Source organism: Cibotium barometz, chromosome 10 (genome assembly GCF_041138505.1).
Source record: "Cibotium barometz isolate CiBa-2024 chromosome 10, ASM4113850v1, whole genome shotgun sequence".
Classification (NCBI taxonomy): domain Eukaryota; kingdom Viridiplantae; phylum Streptophyta; class Polypodiopsida; order Cyatheales; family Cibotiaceae; genus Cibotium; species Cibotium barometz.
In genome coordinates, this window is record NC_141055.1 from 4,530,086 (window position 1) to 4,552,074 (window position 21,989).

General features: G+C 43.2%; 1 protein-coding gene across 2 annotated transcripts in view; it reads right to left on the reverse strand.

The window, feature by feature from the left end:
- Nucleotides 1–3,611: 3,611 nt before the first annotated feature.
- LOC147634457 (uncharacterized) overlaps nucleotides 3,612–21,989 on the reverse strand; it is a 19,412-nt gene continuing 1,034 nt past the window's right edge. The window contains exons 3-4 of one of the 2 annotated variants that reach the window (XM_086803528.1): nucleotides 4,887–5,006; nucleotides 3,612–4,522 (exon numbers count right to left, since the gene is read on the reverse strand). In XM_086803528.1, the coding sequence (XP_086659654.1) occupies nucleotides 4,082–4,522; nucleotides 4,887–5,006 (561 nt within the window). In that variant the 3' untranslated portion in view covers nucleotides 3,612–4,081. The remainder of the gene's footprint in view (nucleotides 4,523–4,886; nucleotides 5,007–21,989) is intronic. The other variant, XM_086803529.1, reaches the window with a different exon arrangement.

The following is a 21,989-nucleotide window of genomic DNA, read 5'->3' on the forward strand; positions in this document are numbered from 1 at the left end:
CCTGGTTAATCGCATCCACATAAAATGAGCCTCCTCATCGTGTCTAACCATTGTGAGCGTACCTCTAAAATGAGGGCGAAACAAGCATGTCGCTCCTCTCGAGCCACGCACCATTAGGAAGTGAATGGGGTCTTCTTGGGCCCTTTAATTTGCCCAAGCCTAATCAAGGTGATTAAGGAATAGCCAAATGGGGGGTTGCCATGTGGACTGAAATGTTGGGTTTGTAAGAGAGGTGTAAGAGTGGTCAAAGAGTGCACTTTTTCCCCCAAAAAGGGAGGGAGACAATTTTACAATTTTCGGACCTCCATAACTTCTACATACAAGCTCCGATTTGAGCGGAGATTATAGATTCGTGATCTACGCATCAAGAGCTTTCCATAGATATGTTACATGATATGGTTTTGTCCGCTAGATTTTAAATTCCATTTTCCCCCCAAAATTCAAATTCGAATAAAGTAGCCGTTTTGAAGCTTCTAATTAGAAAACGTTTCTTCTTAAGAGAAAAGGTTTGACTCCTTAAACTGCCAAATAAAAGGGCCCAAGAAGCCTTCCATTGAGGTCCTAATGCCCCCCAGTGGTGCGTGTTTGTCCTCTGAAAGCTGATTCCCATGTATAACCCTCCACTTTGGGTAGCCCTCTCTTAGGACTTTGATGTGTTTCTTTGTAGAAGATACTATCCTTATCTGTGTAAGTCTCTGTGAAGCCTCCTGTGTCTGACCATAGAGTTCCATTGCAATTCCATACTCCCATCCTCAATGCATCTATGGTCTCATAGCCTCAGACCGTCATGTGGGGCGTTTATCCGTGATGATGACTCGGTCATCACGATAAACAACCCATTTTCCTGCCTTGCGGGCTTCCATAACCCAGCTTTCCTATGTTCCACTTGTAGGGGGGTGAGGTCATCTCCAAGGTATATTTTGGTGGTTTGGAGGGTGGCCCTCTTCTTCAAGAAAGCCAAATGGGACTCCGTATCTTTGAACTTGAGGAGGAGAGGCCTCTCCCTCGTCAAGTCCTTCCCGTCTCACCAAGCATCTACAAAAGGGATGTCAGTGAGGCCCATCTGTCTACATAAAGCCTCACCGGCCTCTTTTGGTGATTTGCCCACTTGCAAGCCTGTTACTCGCACATGTAGAGCCCTAGATTGGCAACGCTTCTCTTCCTCGAGTCTGGCCGTCATGATGGATGTGGCATTCGGGGTGTGGATTGTTTTTGGCTTTTTCACAACCTCAATCCATTTGGAGGTTCCTCCAACCTCTTCTTTGGTTGCTTCCATGTCTTTTCGGAGGCCTGCATGCTCCTCCCGGAATCCTGATTTGGCCTCTTGAATCTCTGCTGTGATTGCCTTCTTAGCCTTCTCTAGTTCGCCTCAAGTTTGGCATTGACGTCTCGCAACTGGGCAATCTAGAGAGCAAGGGCTTCTTGTGTAGCTATTTCTCCTCCCTCTTTGTCATGCTTGTGCACAATTCCATACATTTCTCCATGCATGCAGCCAGGCATGCGTCCTTCCAGGATTCCATCTCTTGTCGCATCTCAGCATCATGCAGTTGTTTGTACATTACCTCTTTGCCCTGAATCTCAGTCCTGACAGCATGAATCTCCTTTTGATGCTGGTTCAATGTCCTATGTATCAGTTTCTTTTGGTCTGAAAGGGCCTTCTGAGCATGTTCTTTGATCTTGTTTACTCTGTCTTCAAGAGGGAGCACCATTGTCACAATGACCCAACTCAAGCTGTGGTCAAGGACACGGTAGAAGATGGGAGCCAGCCCGATGCGCGATGGGGTAAGGCCGGGAGTGGCTTCTAGCTGAGGGTTCAACCAAGATAGGGACATTCTACATTACTCAGCACAAGGCAAAACAGGGGCAGGGCAACGGGCACACAACTGAAACGTGAGCACAGGGTGGCACACAAAGAGGAGCAAGGTGGCGGCGGGCGCACAGAGCAGAGGGTGAAACGGGGGCAATGGCTGGTGCACAGAGCAAAAGGCGGTGGCAGGTGCACAGAGCAGAGGGCGGTGGTGGGCGCACAAAGCAGAGGGCGAAACGGGAGCAATGGCCGACGCACATAACAAACAGCGGGGGCGGCGCAGAGAATAGAGGGCGGTGGTCAAACTGGAGAGAGAGAGAGAGAGAGAGAGAGAGAGAGTACAATCTGTTCTATAGTGTCATTGAGTATGACGACGGAAGGCGCGTCTCTTTACTTGTGCATGGGCTTAGTGGCTTAGCGAGAGAGAGAGAGAGATGTATTTGACATTTGCAAAGAACCAACATGGCCCAGAGCAACGCGAAGAGGATCTGCACAGTCTCAGGTTGCAGGCAGATATACAGGCAGCATGGCAAGAGAGAGAGAGAGAGAGAGAGAGAGGGTTCTTGAAAATCAACGCAAAAAAAAACCTTAGTTCTTCCTAAGGTTTCAAGCAAGGCTTTTAAAACTTCCAAGTGTAAGTAATTAGAATCAGCTTGAAAAAACGTTTCTGTCTATTATTTATAAAGGTTAGCTATTTGATTAGAAAATTTGAGCAACTTTGTAATTTTTTACCTTGAGGGAAAGTTTTTGCATCTTTTTCTTTTCTTTCCTTTGCTGCTTTCGTTGATAATGCTTCTTTCTTTGTTGCTGTGGTTTCCACTGCTATACCAGGAAGTGTTGTTGAGGGATGATGGCAGCAGCTGTCTTGCTTCTCCTCTCAGCTTTACCCTTCTTTTTCATTTTCTTGGTGCCTAGGCCCAAAAAGTGGCTATGGTGAGTGGGCAGCTGCTGCAGATTCTTCTCGGCAGGTTTGCTCAAGCTACCGCCCTTCTCCAGCAGTCTTCTTCCCCTTTAACTTTTCCTAGTTAGGCTTTTCTGCTTCACCATCTTCTTCAGGTAGGCAGTACTTGCATGTTTGTGTTCCAACACATGTTTTCAACACATAGTATGAAATGTGACCTTGAAAATTTAACAAACATGTGTACCTATTGAAATCATATCTACCCCTTTGCGCTCAAAGATTAGAGACCAACACACCATATTGGTAATCCTCTTCATTTCACTAGAGCTTCCACTATGTCTACCTCTCATTCTATTGTTGCGACATGGCCTCAAGTAGCCTGTGATGCAAATCCAATTGAGGATCTCGTATCTCCAGTAATACAGCCTCCTTAGCTGATTCTCAGAAGTGGCTGATGGATTCTCATCATATGATAGAATGACTTGCCCTAAACCGGTTGCAGCCCCTATAGCAGTCTGATAGATTTGCAAACTCATGCAGCTCATATGGCCTACACAAGAGCACTGCTCAAATCTTCAAAGCAATGAAATTTTGGCAAGAATCAGAATGTATCTTGTACTGGTGATCCCCGTTGATTCTGTTTGGGCTGGATTTTGTTGGAAAGGCAGTGTGCAACCCTGCTATAGCTAAGTCGCAAAGACGCTTGACACAAGTTCTAGAAAAGAGGGCTCCTGTAAAGGCTTATCTAGCATAACAAAAAACTTTGCCAATAAATCTAGGGTAGCCATACGAAGACCAATAGAACCAAGACTTCAAAATTGTCAATTTGCTACCCTCCTAGATATAAAACTTTAGCAAAAGTATGCCATTATCCATCATGCATGAGAGAGAGAGAGAGAGCGCTTCTAGGGCACACTGGTCCTTGTGAATGTACTTTGGCAGCAGCATATGCAAAAAAATGCACATGTGCACAACGGATACAACAAGTAAATCAATATATAATCATGTGGCAAACATTTCCTGTGGCAAATAGCAAATGTTTGCTGAGAAGCCATCTCATAAAATCACATATCAACATGATGCCATCTAATGCAATCCACTTTTTGTATTATGTAGACCTTGCTGGATCACAATCTTCTGAATTTCAAAGGTTATCAGGACATGGTACAAATACACCTTTTCCCCTCAATTTTTTGTCAGGAGATTTCCATGGTATCAGATGAAACTTTTTTTTGCTCTCTTTTGGCTCTCGACCACAATACTAGAAACTTTCTGAAACTTTCAAAAGCCGCAAACTTGTCCAGGAATACTCTCCCCTTCAAACTCAGTCACTTTAAAGTTTTTGGTGAGCTTCAAGCCCAGAAAGTGACCGTTCATGATCGTTCTTGACTGTGCCTGGGTGTATAGCTTTTGAGGGGCATACAAACAGCATGTGTCAGGTTTCCATCAAACACAATATCCGGTCTTTGAAAAGATGATTGCACATCTTGACTAGCCGCTCCCATGTTGTTTGATTGATTAGAAAAAGAATGCCTTGCTGTAGAACTGCCTCTATTCGTATCCAATGCTTGCATTTTCTCCTTATACTGCTGAAGCCGAGACTGAAGCTGCCTGTTTCTTTCCTTCTCCTGCCCAAGGACAGTCATCAAGCTTTGCATGCGTTGAATACTCTCTCTAAGGGTATCAATAACCATCTTTCGGAGGTTTGGCTCCTCAGAAGTTGACCAAGATGACTGCCGTATCAAGCTGGTGCTTGAACCTCCTTGCCTCTCTAATTCTCTAACATCTGCTAACTCACATTGCAAAGCAGTAATCTGTTTCACAGTAACTTATTGCCAATTCAGATACAAATTCGCCTTCCCTACAAAATCTCTCTCTCTCTCTCTCTCTCTCTCTCTCTCTCTCAAGTATCAATCTTTGGTAGCTAAGTCTTTTTGCCACCCCAAGGTTAACAAGAGAGTTCATGAGTCCATGTATTGGTCTTAAGTGGGCAGCCCTTCACTTCAATCTTGATTAAAAAGTTCCATAAGTGCGTAATTACTCATAAGATGGTCTTGCAACTTTTGATTTTAAGGTGGGTCTCCCTCTTTCTTGCTTAGACAAATAGAAGTTTATGTAGATGCTTATAACAATTACATAAAAAAAGCTGAATGACCCTCAAACATATATTGGATGTACCTCTTGGTGCAGTATCGTTTCTCTATGTTCATAGTGTTCTTGTAAGTCATAAAGTTTTCTTTTATATGATTGTTCTGCTGCTGATTCTAACACCTTCAGAACGCTTCCATTCGATAATTCCTGCAAACAATATCAAGATACGTACCTAGTATTAGTGAAATATCACCATAGCCTATTCACTCCAGGTTTTAATGCTACCCTTGTGTAAGGAAAGGGAATATGTTGAACTAAAATCAGAATTTTATTGCAGAAAATTATCTCTTGGCATTTAATTTTCACCTAGGGAAAAGAGTTACATAAATGTAAAAAAACTTCTTATTTTGCCTCTTCTTTTGATAGTCTATCATTTGTTCAAAGTTCTCGTCCTTCTGCACAGCATCCTGAAAATCTAAGATGGTACTCCCCCTGACTGGGAATAGGATATTCTCATCCAAATTCTCAATAGACTTATTTGTGAGACGTGGTCATCAAATTCTGGAGTGTACTTCTGCGACTCCAAGAATTGGTCTGTGTATTGTTCCAACTTCCACGGTTTCCCCTTCTTGTTTGAGTTTAAGGAATTCCATCTTCTTCTGCATTTTAAATTCCAGTGGGAGGTATCTTTTCTCCGCACACCCCTTGAATTCCTTCCAAGTTATGGGTCCTGCCTCTGGTTTTCTTGTGGTCACTATCCTTTTCTCCTCACCGATCTTCCCAACACCATCGAACTCTGATAAACTTGCTCTCCTTAAAACCTGCTTGAGTGCTGCATCAGCTGGGTCTTCTCTCTCTTGGAATCTTCTTCTTCTGAGTCAGATTAGGCAACTCTGGTTCATGCCCACCCCCCCTGCGTTGGTCTTCTTCTTCCACATTATGACTTTCATCTCCTAATCCACTTCTTTGTTTATGTCTACCCCAGGTTGACCCTTCTTTTAACAGTAATCCTTACCCCAATCTAACTCCCAAGTCCTGTCTTAAACACCTTAAAATCCTAACTACACAACCCGCTCTGATACCCCTTGTGACTCCAGATCACTAAAGAATTGGATATTGCAAATGATAGCATAAGCAGAAAGAATGAAACTGGAAACCATACACCAATGCATAAAGGTACCCAGTTAAAAAACATTGGACCCTCAAATTCCCATACGACAATGCAATGCTCATGTTGCTCTATGATCACATGATGTATATGTTACATATATACACATGGAGTCAAGTCTACTCATGACATTTTCATGATAACGTCATTACACCATCCATGGTTCTCATGGACATACAGAGAATCATGACTATCCAATATTTATTATACGAACACATAGAAATGATGTATCGAACATAGATTGAATTCACACCACATCCACATGTGTATGCACCACATAGACACTTCGATTCCAAAAGCACTAGGTTTATAACCACTTATTGAAATAAACACCAAAATATCATGGGGCTAAGGGCATTAGGTTCTAAGGTTATAAAGCCGTGTAATCACCTTGCAATAAATATCTCAAGATGCCGGAGGGGGAGACGCAATCCTTGGAGCCTCGTCTTTTGAGCTGACAGAAAACTGGTCATGGCCTCAGCGACGAATAGGAAAAGGTAAGGTGCCAGTGGACAGAACTGCCGGACCGAGTGGGAAAGGGGGAATCTGTCACCTTGGGCTCCCTAGATGAGAACCAGACTATGAGAGGCTGAGTAAAGTCCTGAAACACCACGGATCCACTCCACTCCACTGGGAACCCCATCCAGTGCATCGTGCCCTCCACAAAGCTCCATTCAATCCTATCATAAGCTTTCTCAAAGTCTAGGAGTGGCACTATGAGGTCGTGCTACTGCATCCTGGCCAAAGCTATCGCCTTGCAGAAGGTGAAGATGATGTCCAAAATGCTCCGATCCTGAACAAAACTTGTCTGAGTGTCATGGATCAAGTCAAGAAGGAAAGGCTAGAGTCCTTGGCTGATGGCCTTGGCCAAGATCTTGTAGGCGGTACCAAGAAGAGTGATGGATCTCCAATCTGCTACCACCCTCCTTAGGAATCAAGTGTATCAAACCATCTGAAAGCCTCTCTGGCATGGCCCCTATGATCATAATTAAGGCTGCTCGAAGGCCTCCTTCCATGAGATCGAAGTGGCGAAGAAAGAAGGAAACTAGAAGCCCATCCGTGCTCGGGCATTTTCCCCTAGGGAGAGCCGTTAATGTTTCCGCCAGGTCCTCTGCTATGAAGGGAGTCAATAAGAAGGACCGTAGAGCAAGGGGAACCACCTCTCTTGTGTGCCGCCAGACCCTTTCGCGTGCATCTATCACCTGTGGGGATAATGGGGCACCCGTAAGGAGAGCCCAAAAAAAAATCAATCGCGATGGCTCTCATATGGTGGGGGTCACAAACAATAGCTTCATCTCGGCCAACCAACTTGCGAATACCATCTCTTCGCCTATGGGGGCCTGCTATCTCAAAGAAGTCCCGGGTGACTCTATCGCCTTCTTGGGTCTAAAAGGAAGCTCTAGCATGGTACCCGTACTCCACCCTCCTCTCCTCAATGGATCTGATCTCTGTACGGGTGGCAGCAAGCTGACTCCCAATCCACCGACTATGGGGGAACTCTCCTGAAGCCACTGGAGAGAAGAAAGACCCCTCCTCAAGATCCTCTCCTGCTCACAAAATCCCTCCAATCTATTATGTGTTGCCTCTTGCAAAAATCTGTTGACCTCACCAAGGCCCACATCCAAGGTGCCCACGACAGAGCCTGAAATAAAATCGAGTCCCGCCCATATCTGCTCTATCCTGCTGCAAATCTCGGGGTCCTGTATGAGGCTGTCTGGAATCCTTGTGCTCGCATGCCTGCCCTACCTCCTGAGGACAGAATAACCGGAGAATGATATAAGAAAGTGGTGCCCGCCAACATGCCGAGCATGCCCCCGTGACCGCAAGCCCACTCATCCACATAAAACATGTCAAGTCGAGAGAGGTTGGGGCCGCTACTACTCCTATCAGACCGCGAGAAGCATAGGCTCCCTGGCTGCGCCCAAACTCTAGGAGATGCCAAGGGTCCTATCCCTTGAGTGCCAGGATCAACTCCTCCCATGCAGAGTACTCTGCGCTTGAGAGTAAAGTCGTGCCTCCTCCGAGTCTGTCCTTTGCTGACTCAATCATGTTAAAGTCTCCACCCATGCACCAAAAGTCAGCCTCAGGAAGGGCCTGATGGACTATTCTCAAGAAGTTGGTTTTACCTGCTGCGGCATTCGGGGCATAAACATTGAGGAAGGCCACGCAGTCCTCTCCAATCATAATGGTAACCCACTGTGCTCGCCCAGAGACTATGACACCTAAGCCTGTCACTGCCAGCAAGAGGTGCTCGCTCACAGAAATATGAACTCCTCCTGTCAAAGGAAGAGGGTGGGTCATGGGGAACTGCTAGGGGAGGGGGGAGGTTCGGAAGGCGGAGAAGAGGGAGATGGGAGCGGATGGGAGAGATCCATCGGAGAGAGAGCGTGCTAGGAGGGGCTCATCGGGGGTTTAGTGGGACATGCTAGCCTTACTGGAAACTGAGAACCGTAGGAGTCTCAACGCAGTATCGACCGCCAAAACGAAGGGGCCGGAGGGACCCTCGCAGTGACTGGAGGGGACCCATCAACAACGGGTGGGTGCTGCGAGCGATAAATGCTCGAAACAGTTCTCTGACAGAACCAAAGCCTCCTGTACTCTACCAGCCTAGCGTGCACAGCAGGCGACACTCAGTTCTAGTAGTCGGCTAACGGCCCTGGCACCAACCAACGGTCTGCCACTCTCAATCTAATACCACTAGCGAATCGAGCTCTATCTAGTAGTAGCCACGCCCCAAAGGATTAATGTCTGATCTTTGCATGCCCACCAAGGAGGCTAGCCTGCAAAAGATCTATGAGTTCTCCACGCACAGGGCAACTATCGACAATCTTGCATACCAAAGTGGAGGCCTCTAATGATGCAACAATCGTATGAGCAAGGAGTTGAAGGTCCGCTTCAGAGAAAGATAAGCAAGTAACGGCTTCCTCGATCGCGGACGACGGAGCAGCTGCCACGAAGTCGTTCTAAGGGTGAAGACCAAAATAGGCCGAGACTTGCTGAATAGAAAATGCCCAAGAATTGGGAACGCTACCAGGAGAAGACGGAAGGAGCGAAGAAGCCGGAGGTAAGTGGAAAGGCTACGGAGGAGGAAAGCGAGGAGGGGGAGGGAGGGGTTATGGTGAGAGCAAGGAGTGAGACACCGAGGAGGTGCAGATGGAGCAACCAGTGGGGGGGAGAGGAGGGGGAAGGGAAGGCAATGTGAGGGAAGGAGGAGGTTGCAGGCGGAAACGGGAGATGCGCAGGCTGGATGGGAGGGTGTTATATGCACATTATGTGTGTAGGAGGCTAACCCACATAAGGCTTGTGAGCATGGGAGCATGGGAATAAGCTCTAGTGGAGCATGGGTTAGGACTAACCTTAAGGGTTAAGGTTAGGGTCAGACATCCAAGGATCACACATGGGAAATGGAGAGTCAAGAGTCACTTAAAGACCCTCCTATATAATAGGGGTATGGGGCACACTCAAAGGAGGCTTGAAGGCTTGAGGGCTTGGAGACTGAGACTATGGTCTCTTGTGTAGAGGTCCATATCTACTCACCTACCATTTCACACTATAGCTACATACTATTGGATTGGAGTTATACCTCTTGATGGTATGGGACATCAAGGTAGAGGTATGATGTATTTCATTTATAATTCATGTGTGCATTCCTTGGGCTCGGGGTGGTCGGGTGGTTGAGTTTATGCCTGATTTATGCATGCTTATGCATAACAATTATCTAGAGAGATCTTAGGGTTTTAACAGTGATATCAAAGCAATCTCTAGTTAATTGTTGTTGATTTTTTTTTAAGTAATTTTTTCCTTCTTTTTCTCGTGAGAATTTCTCTTAAAAATGATTTTTTTAAAACATTAATCATAATTAATGTTAATTATGATTAAGTAATGTTTAATTAAAAACTTTAATCCATAGATTAAAGTTAATCTCCCTGATTAACAAAGGAGAGAGGGGAGAGGAGGAAAAGTATGTGGAATGAAGAAGGAGAGGAGAGAGAACTCTCTTCCTCTCTCCCCTTTTTTTTCGCACAGGCGGGGATGAGGGATCTTCCCCCCCAAAAAAATCAAAACCACCAAAAGCTTAATTAAGCTTTTTTTTAATGAGCTTTTTATTATTAAAAAAATGCTTTTGAAATTTTTTTAAAAAAAAGCTTAGAAAAAAAGCCAAAAATGTGAAATTTGAGATAAAAATTCTCTGAAAATTTTTTGAAAAAATCTTCTTGAAACTTTTTGGCTTTTCATCTTCCGGAAAACCTTTGGCTTTCCATTTTTCCGAAACCTTTTGGCTTTCCGAATTCCGGAAAAACTTTTGACCTTCCGTATTCCGGAAACTTTTGACCTTTCACATTCCGATTTTTTTTGTCTTTTCATTTTCTCGAAACTTTTGGCTTTTCATATTCCGAAAAAACCATTGGAATTCTGAAATTTTTTTACCGTTCGTATTCTAAATGCGTTCGGGATTAATTAAAAATTTCAAAAAAATCTTAAAAATTAGTAAAAATTTAAACAAAGGTTATTTTAAATTTTGAAAAAATGTCGGGTTGGTGTTTGGCATGTGGTGTGTTCATTCGGGCGCCCGTGACCATTCAAATTTCTTTAAAAGTATATTTTTTTATCCAAAAAATTAAAAAAGTCCATTAAAATTAAAAATTTTCATTGGATTTGAGAATTGTCGGACGGAATTGGAAATTTTGTGAACGATGAGATTCTCAAGAAAAATTAAGAATATTCTAGAAATTATTTTTAGAAATCCTAAAATTTGATATTTTTAAAATATCAATGGTATTTTGGCAAATTAAATTACTAAAAATTTTCTGAAAAAATATAGGTTTGAAATGCCATAAGATAGGTTTGGTGGAATTCAAAATTATCATATTTTGAGGTCCTAGAAAATTAGAAAAAAATCATGATAATTCTTTTTTTTGAGAATTTAATATTTTCGAGAGTTATTTGATGTTGAAGTACGTTTTCACGTACTGACATTAGATAGATGCGGGTTATTCGCATATTATTAATACGATTATACCTCGTATTAATGGATATTTCTGTTTGAATTAATTCTAAACGATGTTTTCATGATTTTTTACCATTGTTTAGCCATTCTTTTTGGACGTGTTCCTTAATTTCTTTTGATGGCTATAATTTGCGTTCAAAATGTGTTTCACCTTTAACACTTTTCCATGATAATTTATTTTGCACTTATTTAAGTGTGGTCTGTGCTTAATTTCTTTAGCCTAAGACAAATTCTATCATGGATAAGTTGATCGATTTGTTTTGGTGGATTTTATTGGATGTTTTCCAAGTTTTATTTGGACTCATCAGATTCTGCCTAGATCACATATGTCTAGGGGTTTTTTATTGAGTGCTACACACATGTGTTTCACTTGCTTACTTTGGAGTTTTTGCTTGAACAATAACACGTTCATATACTCCGGATTGATGAGTTGGCCTCCGAATAAACAATTTGGTGTAATCCAAACCCCAGCCACTCATCACGGTAAGCCATTTCAGCTTTTTAGATGGTATGCATTGATTTTTATGATCAACTATGGTTTTCATGGATTAGAGGAGCTTCTATGCTTTTATCCATGGTTTTATAAGGATCTTTTGGTCTTTTGGATAATATCATGTGCTTTGAAGGTAGCATTTACCTTCGTTTTTTGTACTTAATTTTAGAGTATATTGCTTGTACTTTTGTACATATTCCAACTTGAATACCTAGTTGCTTATGTATCTAGGTGAGTTATTTTTCTACCCTAACTTTATTGTTTATTGGGTAGTTATCATTAGAAAGGCGCCAATAATTCAATTTCTTTTCTAATGATGTACTCAGAAAGAGTTATTCCTTGATGTAGTCTCAGGTATATAGAGACAGGTTTTAGTATGTGAAAGTCTGGATAAGACCATCTTATTCCTTTTATAAAGGATTTTATTCATATTTTCCTAGACGACATACTAGGGAGTTTCAAATTGTTAAGGTATGTATGGGTGGTATCATGGTGGTATGGGACGCTAGTGATCCCTCACATATATTATGTTATGGGATAATTTGAGCTCAAAATTGTTGCTTTGCTTACATCACTTAGCATGTTGACCTCAACACTCAAAGAGAATCTCATTTTCTAAATTCACTAGAAGTTATAGTGTGGGCATTCTCTAGATAAACTTCTTTTATCTATAGCCTGCATGTTTTGATGAGGGTAATCTCGTCAGCATATTCACTTGTTGAAATCTCTTTTCTTTAGAGTTCAAACAAGTTTATCTTGTTATATTTGGATAAGGAAATTTGGATTCTTCCTTTGTTGGCATTTCTTTCTCTAGTTCCGTACTTTAAGTGATTTATACAATCAACCTAATAGGTTAACAGATGGACATATGTGACTCATTGAGACATTGATGACTCTCTATGTTGATATGGGTAACTCAAGATGTCGATTATTCCATATGCAGATGTGGGTATGTCGGGGCGCCGATGAATCCCTAGTTTCTGCGGTTATAATGCCATGTTTTCCTACTTTATTCCGAATGGTTTACAACGAGGAAGTTACTGTGAATGTGAACTGCTCTGATCATCCGCAGTAGTCTGATGGGCAAACAGAGTGTATGAATCAGATTATAAAGTATATGCTTCGTGCATATGTCTCTAGAAAATCATCAAATTGGAAAAAATACTTCCAATGATGGAATTCGCCTATAACAGTTTTAAATATACGACTATTGGTTTTAATCCGTGCATGCTTATGTATGGGTATTAACCCAAGGCACCTAATGATGTCGGTCTTAAGGACATCGAGCTTGATGTATCGAGGAATTTCTTGCGAGATATGCAAGAAATGCTGACCGAAGCTCGGGATTCTATCAGGAGTGCTCAGGATAGAGTACGATTTTATACTAATAGGAGACGCTCATCTCGGTCTTTTAAACCAAGAGCGTTGTTTTTTTTTTTAATGTTCCTAAAGATTCTCAGACTTTGTCAAAAGGAAAATGCTCAAATTTATCTCCTAGATATTGTGGTCCATTTTCGATTTATACATCGGATTGGCACAATTGCGTATGAACTAAAACTACCTCCAATTGTTAGAGTTCATCCAGTCTTTCAATAGATTGAACGAAAAACCGGGAGGAGAGGATAACACAGTTACTCCTCAAGAACTCGTTGAAGTCGAAGATTTATCCTATGTTCCACATGAACCTGATAAGGTACTTGAATTCAAGGAAAGGAAACTTTCTAGTTAACTAATCCCTGAGGTTAAAATTAGGTGGAAAGATAGGGAAATAGAGGATTCGACTTGGGAGTCGGTTGATATTGTTCAGTGCAGTTCTTCAAATTGCAAGAGTGCAATGTTTTGAGAGAGGGGAAGTATGTTATATGCACATTATGTGTGCATATACTAGGAGGCTAACCCACATTAGGCTTGTGAGCATGGGAGCATGGGAACAAGCTCTAGTGGAGCATGGGTTAGGACTACCCTTAAGGGTTAAGGTTAGGGTCAGGCATCCAAGGGTCACACATGAAAAATGGAGAGTCAAGAGTCACTTGAGGACCCTCCTATATAATAGGGGTATGGGGCACACTCAAAGGAGGCTTGGAGGCTTAGGCTATAGTCTCTCGTGTAGAGGTCCACATCTACTCACCTACCATTTCACACTATAGCTACATGCTATTGGATTGGAGTTATACCTCTTGATGGTGAAACCGATCCCGTCAAGTGGGAATAGACTCCGTTGGACACCCACACACGTAATAGCATAACTTAAATTTCACAATATAAATGAACAACTCAATAACAACTGAAAACTGAAATGAAATGAAATGTTGATCAATGGACACCAGCACTGGGACTGACCCCCCCTCAATATATGATATATTATTGGGAGTATTTAAAAGATACAATGCTCCATGGGTTCAATGAACCAGATGATGTCCACGTACAACTGAGATGAATACAGTTACCAAACAAGAGACTTAAAGTAGACGTTCGAGGGAGAGCGATCCACTTGAAGAAGTCTAGTCTCTACGGTCCTGTGCCTTCACTGGAATCCGCAGAGAGCGCCCCACTCGTGTTCCAGGACCACGCACAAACAAGCGCTCCCGTACTAACGCCTGGCTCTCCCGATCTCGGCACCCATCTCCAGAAGCTTGGACTACCCGGCACCGAACAGGTGTTAGCAGCAAAGAGTATCCCTTATAAGATTTATATCAAAGACTTTTGCTTAAATCTCAATCCACTTACCTTGCAAAATAATGGATATGGCCTTCAGGAGTAGTAGGCACCCACGTATGAAAGGAGAAGTCTCTACTACTGTTGTTGCTGCCAGCCCGTAAGTGAGAGAGTCGCCTGTAGCTCGCTAGTGGGAGAACAATTATCAAAGGCGCCTAAGTGCAGCTGCATAGGGGCTAGAGGAGGACACCTTGGCACAGCCGCCTGTTGGCAAGAGATAGAGGAATCCTGTGCGCAGCCGCCTGCTAGGTGGAGAAGGTGGTGATTGGGCGCAGCCGCCTGCTGGCCAAAAAGCAACGAAGTCTGTGCGCAACCGCCCACTGGCCAGAGAGTGGTGTCTGGGCGCAGCCGCCTGCTGGCCAAAGAGGAGCGTGTCTGGGCGCAGCCGCCTACTGGCCAGAGAATGGCATGTCTGGGCACAGCCGCCTCTGCTGGCTAGAGAAAAGTGAGGTCCTACACGGTCACTTGCAGGGCAAAAAGACAGCCGACTGCACAGCATGAAAAGGTTGCCTGCACAGCCGTCTACAAGGGGCAGGATGAAAAGGTTGCCTGCACAGCCGTCTACAAGGGGGATAGCCGGGTGGAATGGTCGCCTAGTCGAATCCCCTAGGTGGGTGAAGCGGTCGCCTATATGTTAGCGTTGGAGAGGGATACACATCCAACAGCTGGCCGGCCCCCCTAGCTTACATGGAGGCGGCCAGTTCCAAGGTGGGGGGTGGGTAGGTAGCCATGCACCCACCCCCACTCACATGAGGGGTTCCTTTTCCCACCATGACTCAAACATGGATGCCCACCCTACCAAGGGCACCAAGAAATATTTGGGGAGGATGCCTACTCATTAATGAGTGTGAACCTGCAACCTTATAAAAAACAAAGGTTAAAAAGAATGCTATAAAATAAACAAGTGCAATACACTTACCACCTGTTCACACGTAACAAAACTCATCAGAAGACAGAGCAAACTTCACGACTCACTGGCAGGCGTCCCCGCTCAGTAAGTGGCACGTCAAACAGGCAAACACAAGAATACAAGTCATGCGAAAACAGTTCCAAACAATCAAAACATGAATGCATGTGCAAACAGTATCATGGACATATCTCCCGTTCATGGAACAAGTACTAAACATTTCTGTCGGGCACAATGATGGCACGACAGAAAACATAAATCCCGTTCTTCCTATGGAGTGACAGTCCCATAGGTAAGACAGATCCAGGCACGAGCCTCCCTATGGAGTGACAATCCATTAGGTAAAACACGGCACAAATACCGGCTCTTCCATGGCGTGACAATCCCATGGATAGAACACAGTCCAGGTCATACATGGGTGGCACCAGTCTGGCTTCCGTCCATACGACACCATCCTGCTAACACACGGGTGGCACCACTCTAGCTTCCGTCCATACGACACCATCCTGCTAACACACGAGTGGCACCAGTCTGGCTCCCGTCCATGTTATGCAAAAATACTGGCCCCTTCACATGAGACACCGGCCTGGCCTCAAGTGAACGAGACACAAATCTGGAGATGGACCAAATGGTCGGCCAATTGGTGACATCCCCCCGGGCTTCTAAAGAGTTGTCCTCAACTGAAAAGCCTCAAGATATGCCTAAAATAGCTGTGGGTAATCAACAAAATAATCCTCGTTTACCCACTTTGCATCAATGGGCAAATAATTCTTGAACTTCACAAGGTATCTCCTGGAAAGCTTTCCTACAGGTAGCTTCCTCTCCTTGTGAAAGATAATCTGTTCTGGCTGGAGGATCTCCTCAAGCTCATCAATTTCTGGCGGATCTTCTGTGTGACAGGCTCGTCAGGATCTGGCCCGACATATTTCCGGAAAAGACTCACGTGAAATGCATTGTGAATCTTCCAATGACTAGGTAAAGCAAGCCTGTATGACACTTCATTGATCTTTTGAATCACCTTGAAGGGTCCATAATAGAGAGGAGAAAGCTTAGGATATGATCCTTCTCGTCCTGGCCTCTTCCGAAGCCTAGCTTTCTCAAATTTCAGCAAAACCCAATCACCTTCTTTGACTTGCATGCCCCTTCTATGCTTGTCAGCAGCCATTTTATGCTTATCTTGTGACCTTGCAATGGCTGTCCGTACCTGAGCAAAGGCTACATCCAAGTCACGAACATACTCATCAGCTGCAAAAATCTCATCCTTTGTACGAAGGATGGGTAGCAATACCACTCTGCCATAAATAATCTCAAACGGGGCCTTTCCCGTGGAGGCATGGATGGTATTGTTGTAGGCAAACTCAACAAGTGGAAGATACTTCTCCCATGCAGTCTTTTGATCTGCCACATAACACTTCAACAAATCCAACACGGCTGAATTTGCAGCTTCACTTTGGCCATCCGTTTGGGGATGATAAGCTGATGAAAACTCAAGTTTAGTGCCCATGTTATCAAATAAAGCCCTCCAGAAGAGGCTCGTAGTCCTGGGATCTCTATCCCCAACAATGGATTTAGGCATACCATGATGTTTAAAAATATTAGCAAGAAAAAGCTTCACCGTATGATCAACTTTAATGGTTTTCTTGACGGGCAAGAAATGAGCTTGCTTGCTAAACCTGTCCACAATGGTCCAAATAGCATCTTTCTCATGCTGGGATCTAGGCAAGTCCATAATAAAATCCATAGTAATACTTTCCTATGGCTGCGAGGGAATAGGTAATGGCTGAAGCAAACCTGGAGGCTTTTGCCTGTCAAATTTCACTTTTTGGCAAGTAATACATGCACGTACATATGCCTCAATGTCTTTACGCATGCTTGGCCAAAAGAAATCTCTCTCAATCATGCGTGTAGTAAGCATGATACCTCTATGACCAGCATAAGGTGGAGCGTGACATTCGTCCATAACCTTTGGACGCATATCCTTCACCACACATAAGCAGTTATCCTTCATAAGGTAACCCTATTTGATGACATAAGAGGCATGTGAGTGACCAGCCATCAAATCAGTCCATATATGGCAAAAATCGGCATCGAAATGATACAAATCTCGCATAGCAGATAAGTCTCGATGAGAGGCCACTGAAACTGCAGCCACATAAGGCCTCTTGGATAATGCATCTGCCACCACATTTTTCTTTCTCGGAGTATGCACAATCTGAAAATGAAACATGGAAAGAAAGTTTGCCATTCTCATCTGCTTCTCTAAAAGCTTTGTTTGAGATAGAAAGTATCTCAAGCTTTGATGATCTGTCTTGACTACAAATTCAGCCCCAAGAAGATAATGTTTCCATATCTTTAAGGCATGAATTACAGCCAAGAGCTCTTTCTCATAGATATCCATATGAAGCTCAACATCATGCAAACGACGGCTCTCATATGCAACTGCATGCTCTTCTTGATTTAGGACAGCTCCTATACAGTCGCCACAAGCATCACATTCCACTATGAATGACCTTTGTAAGTCGGGAACAATCAATACGGGTCCACATATGATAGCATGCTTGAGCTGCCAAGAAGGCATCCTGTTCTTTTGGAGTCCATTTGAAAGTAGTTTTCTTCTTTGTGAGATCGTGTAGAGGGGTGGCTGCCTTATGAAACGCCTATAATAAGAACATAATCCCAGAAAACTACGTACTTGATGTACATTTTACAACTCTGGCCAATTCCGAATGGTTTCTATCGTTGCAGGATCCATTGTTACTCCATCCTTGAATACAATGTGACCCAAATAATGTATCTCTGAAAGAAAGAACTCACTTTTCTTGGCATTAATGAAAAGTTTATGCTTCCGCAACTCTTCGAACACTGTGACCAAATGAGTTCTATGTTCTTGCTCATTCTTGGAGAAAACCAAGATGTCATCAAAGAATACACCTGTGAATTTGCGATGGGTCCGGAATATCCTATCCATCATAGGATTAAATGTGGCGGGAGCATTGGTGAGACCAAAAGGCATCACCAAAAATTCATATAATCCAAAAGCTGTTCTGAATACAGTTTTGTGGACATCTTGTGGCACCACTCGTATTTGGTGATAACCACTCTTCAAATCAAGACGGCTGAAACAAGCCGAGCCATCAAGCTTATCCAAAATGTCATCAATACGAGGGATTGGAAAACTATTCTTGATGGTGAGCTTATTTAAAGCTCTATAATCCACACATGCGGAATGACCCGTCTTTCTTTTGAACAAGAAACACGGGAGAGCAATAAGGTGAGGAACTTGGCTGAACCAAACCTTTCTCTAAAAGCTCATTTACCTGCTTCATGATCTCTTCTTGTTGTGCAGCACTCACACGGGAGAGCAATAAGGTGAGGAACTTGGCTGAACCAAACCTTTCTCTAAAAGCTCATTTACCTGCTTCATGATCTCTTCTTGTTGTGCAGCACTCACACGATATGCGGGTTTGTTAGGTGGAGAACTGCCTGGCACAAGATCTATGCGATGATCCTCGGGCCTTTGGGGAGGTAATTCACCTAGCAATGCATCAGTAAAACAATCGTTGAATGCATGAAGAAAATTCAGCCTATCATGAGTCAAAAGCATCCACATTTTGATAACTTGGTACAATGCTATCACGAATAAAAACCAAGTACGCAGAAAGACTCTTTTTCATTGCTTTATTAATCTGGATGTGAGATACAAGTGGGATGGAATCTCCTTCCTTGCCAGCATCAATGAAATGCATGCGGCCTCTATGCATAAAAGAAATCATGTTTGTCTTGTACTCTTTGCGGGACTCAAGCCTATGATGCCATGGCTTGCCCAGCAATACATCACATCCATTAAGCGGTGCAACTAAGAAATGCTCATGATCAAGGTAACCCTGGATATGTATGAACTTCCCTATTAGTGGGGTAGTGCACTTGGTCTTCCAATTCCAATTGGTGATTTGGTGTTGCATAAGACGAGGTGCATGGGAGTGTTGTGGAACCATGGTGATCCCCTTGAGCCTTGGGGTTTCTTGGCTATGCCACGGAAGTGTGTGCACGATCCTCTTGGGGGTTTGGCACTATCGATGACTCGATGATAATAAAAATGGGTAGAGCTACCACACATGGGCTCGGTGATGCCTCTTGTTCCTTAGTGTCCGCTAAAGCTTCCTACTTCCTCGGAGATGGTGTCAGCTCATGAATCAAGACGGTAGTGAAAGCTCTAGATTTTTGCTTTAACTTTGGGGTTGGCGTTAAAGGCATGGCTTTAGGTCACCACTCTATCTTTGGTTTGTCATTGGATGGCATGGTTGCCGAGGATTGTATCATTACTGTTACGGATTACCTCGATGTCCAGAAGACTGTATCCAGCTGTATGCCCTGCAGAGGGATGCTGTTGCCAGACAGACATGCGGATGGAAACAATTTCATGGTGTCTAACCTAATGGAGAGAGGACAGGATGAACTGGAGCTCTAATACCACATGTTAGAAAAGAAGTGTGCTAGTTCTAGGATCAGGGTTTACAGAGATGAAAGCAGTGAAGAAAAGGGAGAGAAAACAAAAGCACGTTTTATTTCGATGAGATTTGATTAACACACAGAAATAAGCTAAACTCTATTATAATTGATGATTACAATAGATGCCTTTGCCTTCCCTTTTTTCCCAAGAGATTTGATCTCGTTCATACCAACAAATCATGCAATTGAACGCCCTGTAGAAATGTAGCAAGAGCTACTAAAGCAAAAATAGCCTCTAATACACCATGATTCAGGGAAACATTAAAGGTGATGAAATTTGGACATGACCAAAAATGGCCCATGACAAAGAAGAAAGACAAGTAATTGACATTTTTTATTTGTCAAACAAATCACAATTCAAGCTTGCAACATGAAGCACCATAGTAAGAGCCAACAAAAGATCCCAACTAAGCTCTGTAAAAGCTTAAAGATTTTCAGGCAATCAAGTTCCTGTAAGGTGAAGAATAAGAATTAATTTAAAGCGGTATCCATGTTGATAATCTCAAAACCATTCTCAAGAATCGATGTAATCAGATTGAACAAGTGGACAAATGGTCTCTTCAACAGGATTCCAATAAAAAATCATGATATTGTAAGACATTTTATGCCTAAGGAAGGGCAAGTATGGTGTTGTAACAGTCAAATCAGGGCAGCCAGCCAGGCAAGCAGATGTTACCAGTGCCCAGTGCTGTTTGAGCTGTTACAGCAGGCCAAATAGCCAACCAGGAGCAGTGGGCCACCTAGAGGGAGGGCAGCAGCACATCCCTCGTTTGTGGAGAAAGTATTCCATGCAGCAATTGACTAACTGAAGAGTAATCATCTATCCTTACAGCCTGCTCCCCCAAAACATGAACATGTGTCCCTGGCCAATAATACGTATAATGCTCTCTTCCAATGATGATTGTTTCTGAAGCGGTGGAGGCCTAAATAATATGCCTTGTCTACACTCATGATGATTGATTGTGACCGTGGCAACTGACAGGAGACACGAACTACTTTTACGAAAGAGGGTTGTCACATGCAGACTGACCGCTTTCAGACAAGAAGGAGAAGCACACCTCAGATCCATGAATTCACTCTTGCGCGCCAAGAGCAGCATGCAAAAGAGGCCTTTTAAACTCAGATTGGTGGAAGATGCAATAAACACTTCTTCTACATCATAGGACAGAGACATAGCATGGAGGGCATCACATCCCACGTGGTTAAGACAGATTGCTACTGACTTCTACTCCTCTCTCTAAACAGTTGAACCCTCTACCCCGGCCAATTTTACAGCTCAACGCATACATTGAAAATGTAATATGTATTCATGAGCTTAAATTCTGTATTTCTCAAGATAACCTCGATACTCTGTGTGCATGTGTGTGCGTGCGTGCGTGCGTGCGTGCGTGTGTGTGTGTGTGTGTGTGTGTGTGTGATGGACATGGGGATATGTCATATATATCAATTGGGCAACGACAAGATGATCAATTGCTAAAGAACAACCGACGACCAAGTTATATTACGGAGTTTCCTCTTTGTAGACTGACATTGGCAAGGGCATATAGATTACTGCTTCCACAGCCATAGGTAAAGAGACATGCGGATCAGGTGTGGCATATGAACAAGTCCTTAGGCTGGTGGAAAGGTAATTGAGAAAGATATAGCAAAGCAAATTGCCTTTAAAACAGAAGGTTTTTCTATGGAGATGCATCACAAGAGTGCTCCTGATAGGAGAGTTTTTGGCAAAGCGAAAAATTGCAGCTCCAAATTGTTTGCAGTGCAATCATCAAATGCTATGGGCATGCACTGACACAAGGGATTTTTTGAATCGTCTATTTTCGGATATTCGCTAGGGTGACATTTCGTAGAAAATATGATTTCGTTTAACTGTCAAGAAGAATGGCTGAGTGCAACTTTTCATAGAAAAAAGCAAGGCATAACAACACAGGTTTAACCCAGAGTAGAGGTGCATTCTAGGTCGTCAACATGTTTAGTCAAGTTATGGACATTAATTTCCTAAGCTTGGAAGGAGTCCCATTGCATTGCCACTTGGTCTATTCATGCCTGGCTATGAAAGGGGCTGGAGTTGGTTTCCTTTGCAACCTCAAGTAATTGTGAATCTTAGCCCAACTGCTTTTAACTCCCGTGTGGATTGTTGTTTTTTCTTCGCAAGGTCTAGTACTTTAAAAATACCGTACTACTAAAAATAGAAAGGTCCATGTCCTTTGAAGATCCTAGCATTAGAGAGTCTTAAATCTTATGCTAGTGGCTTTTTCTCAAGTCACTACATGAAGGCACTTTGTTTGTCAATGGCGACTTGACAATTCATCATCGATCAGGGTGTTGGCAGTGAACCTATCATCTTTAAAAAAACCACAGCATCTTTTTTCGTTTTTCCTCAAAAATAA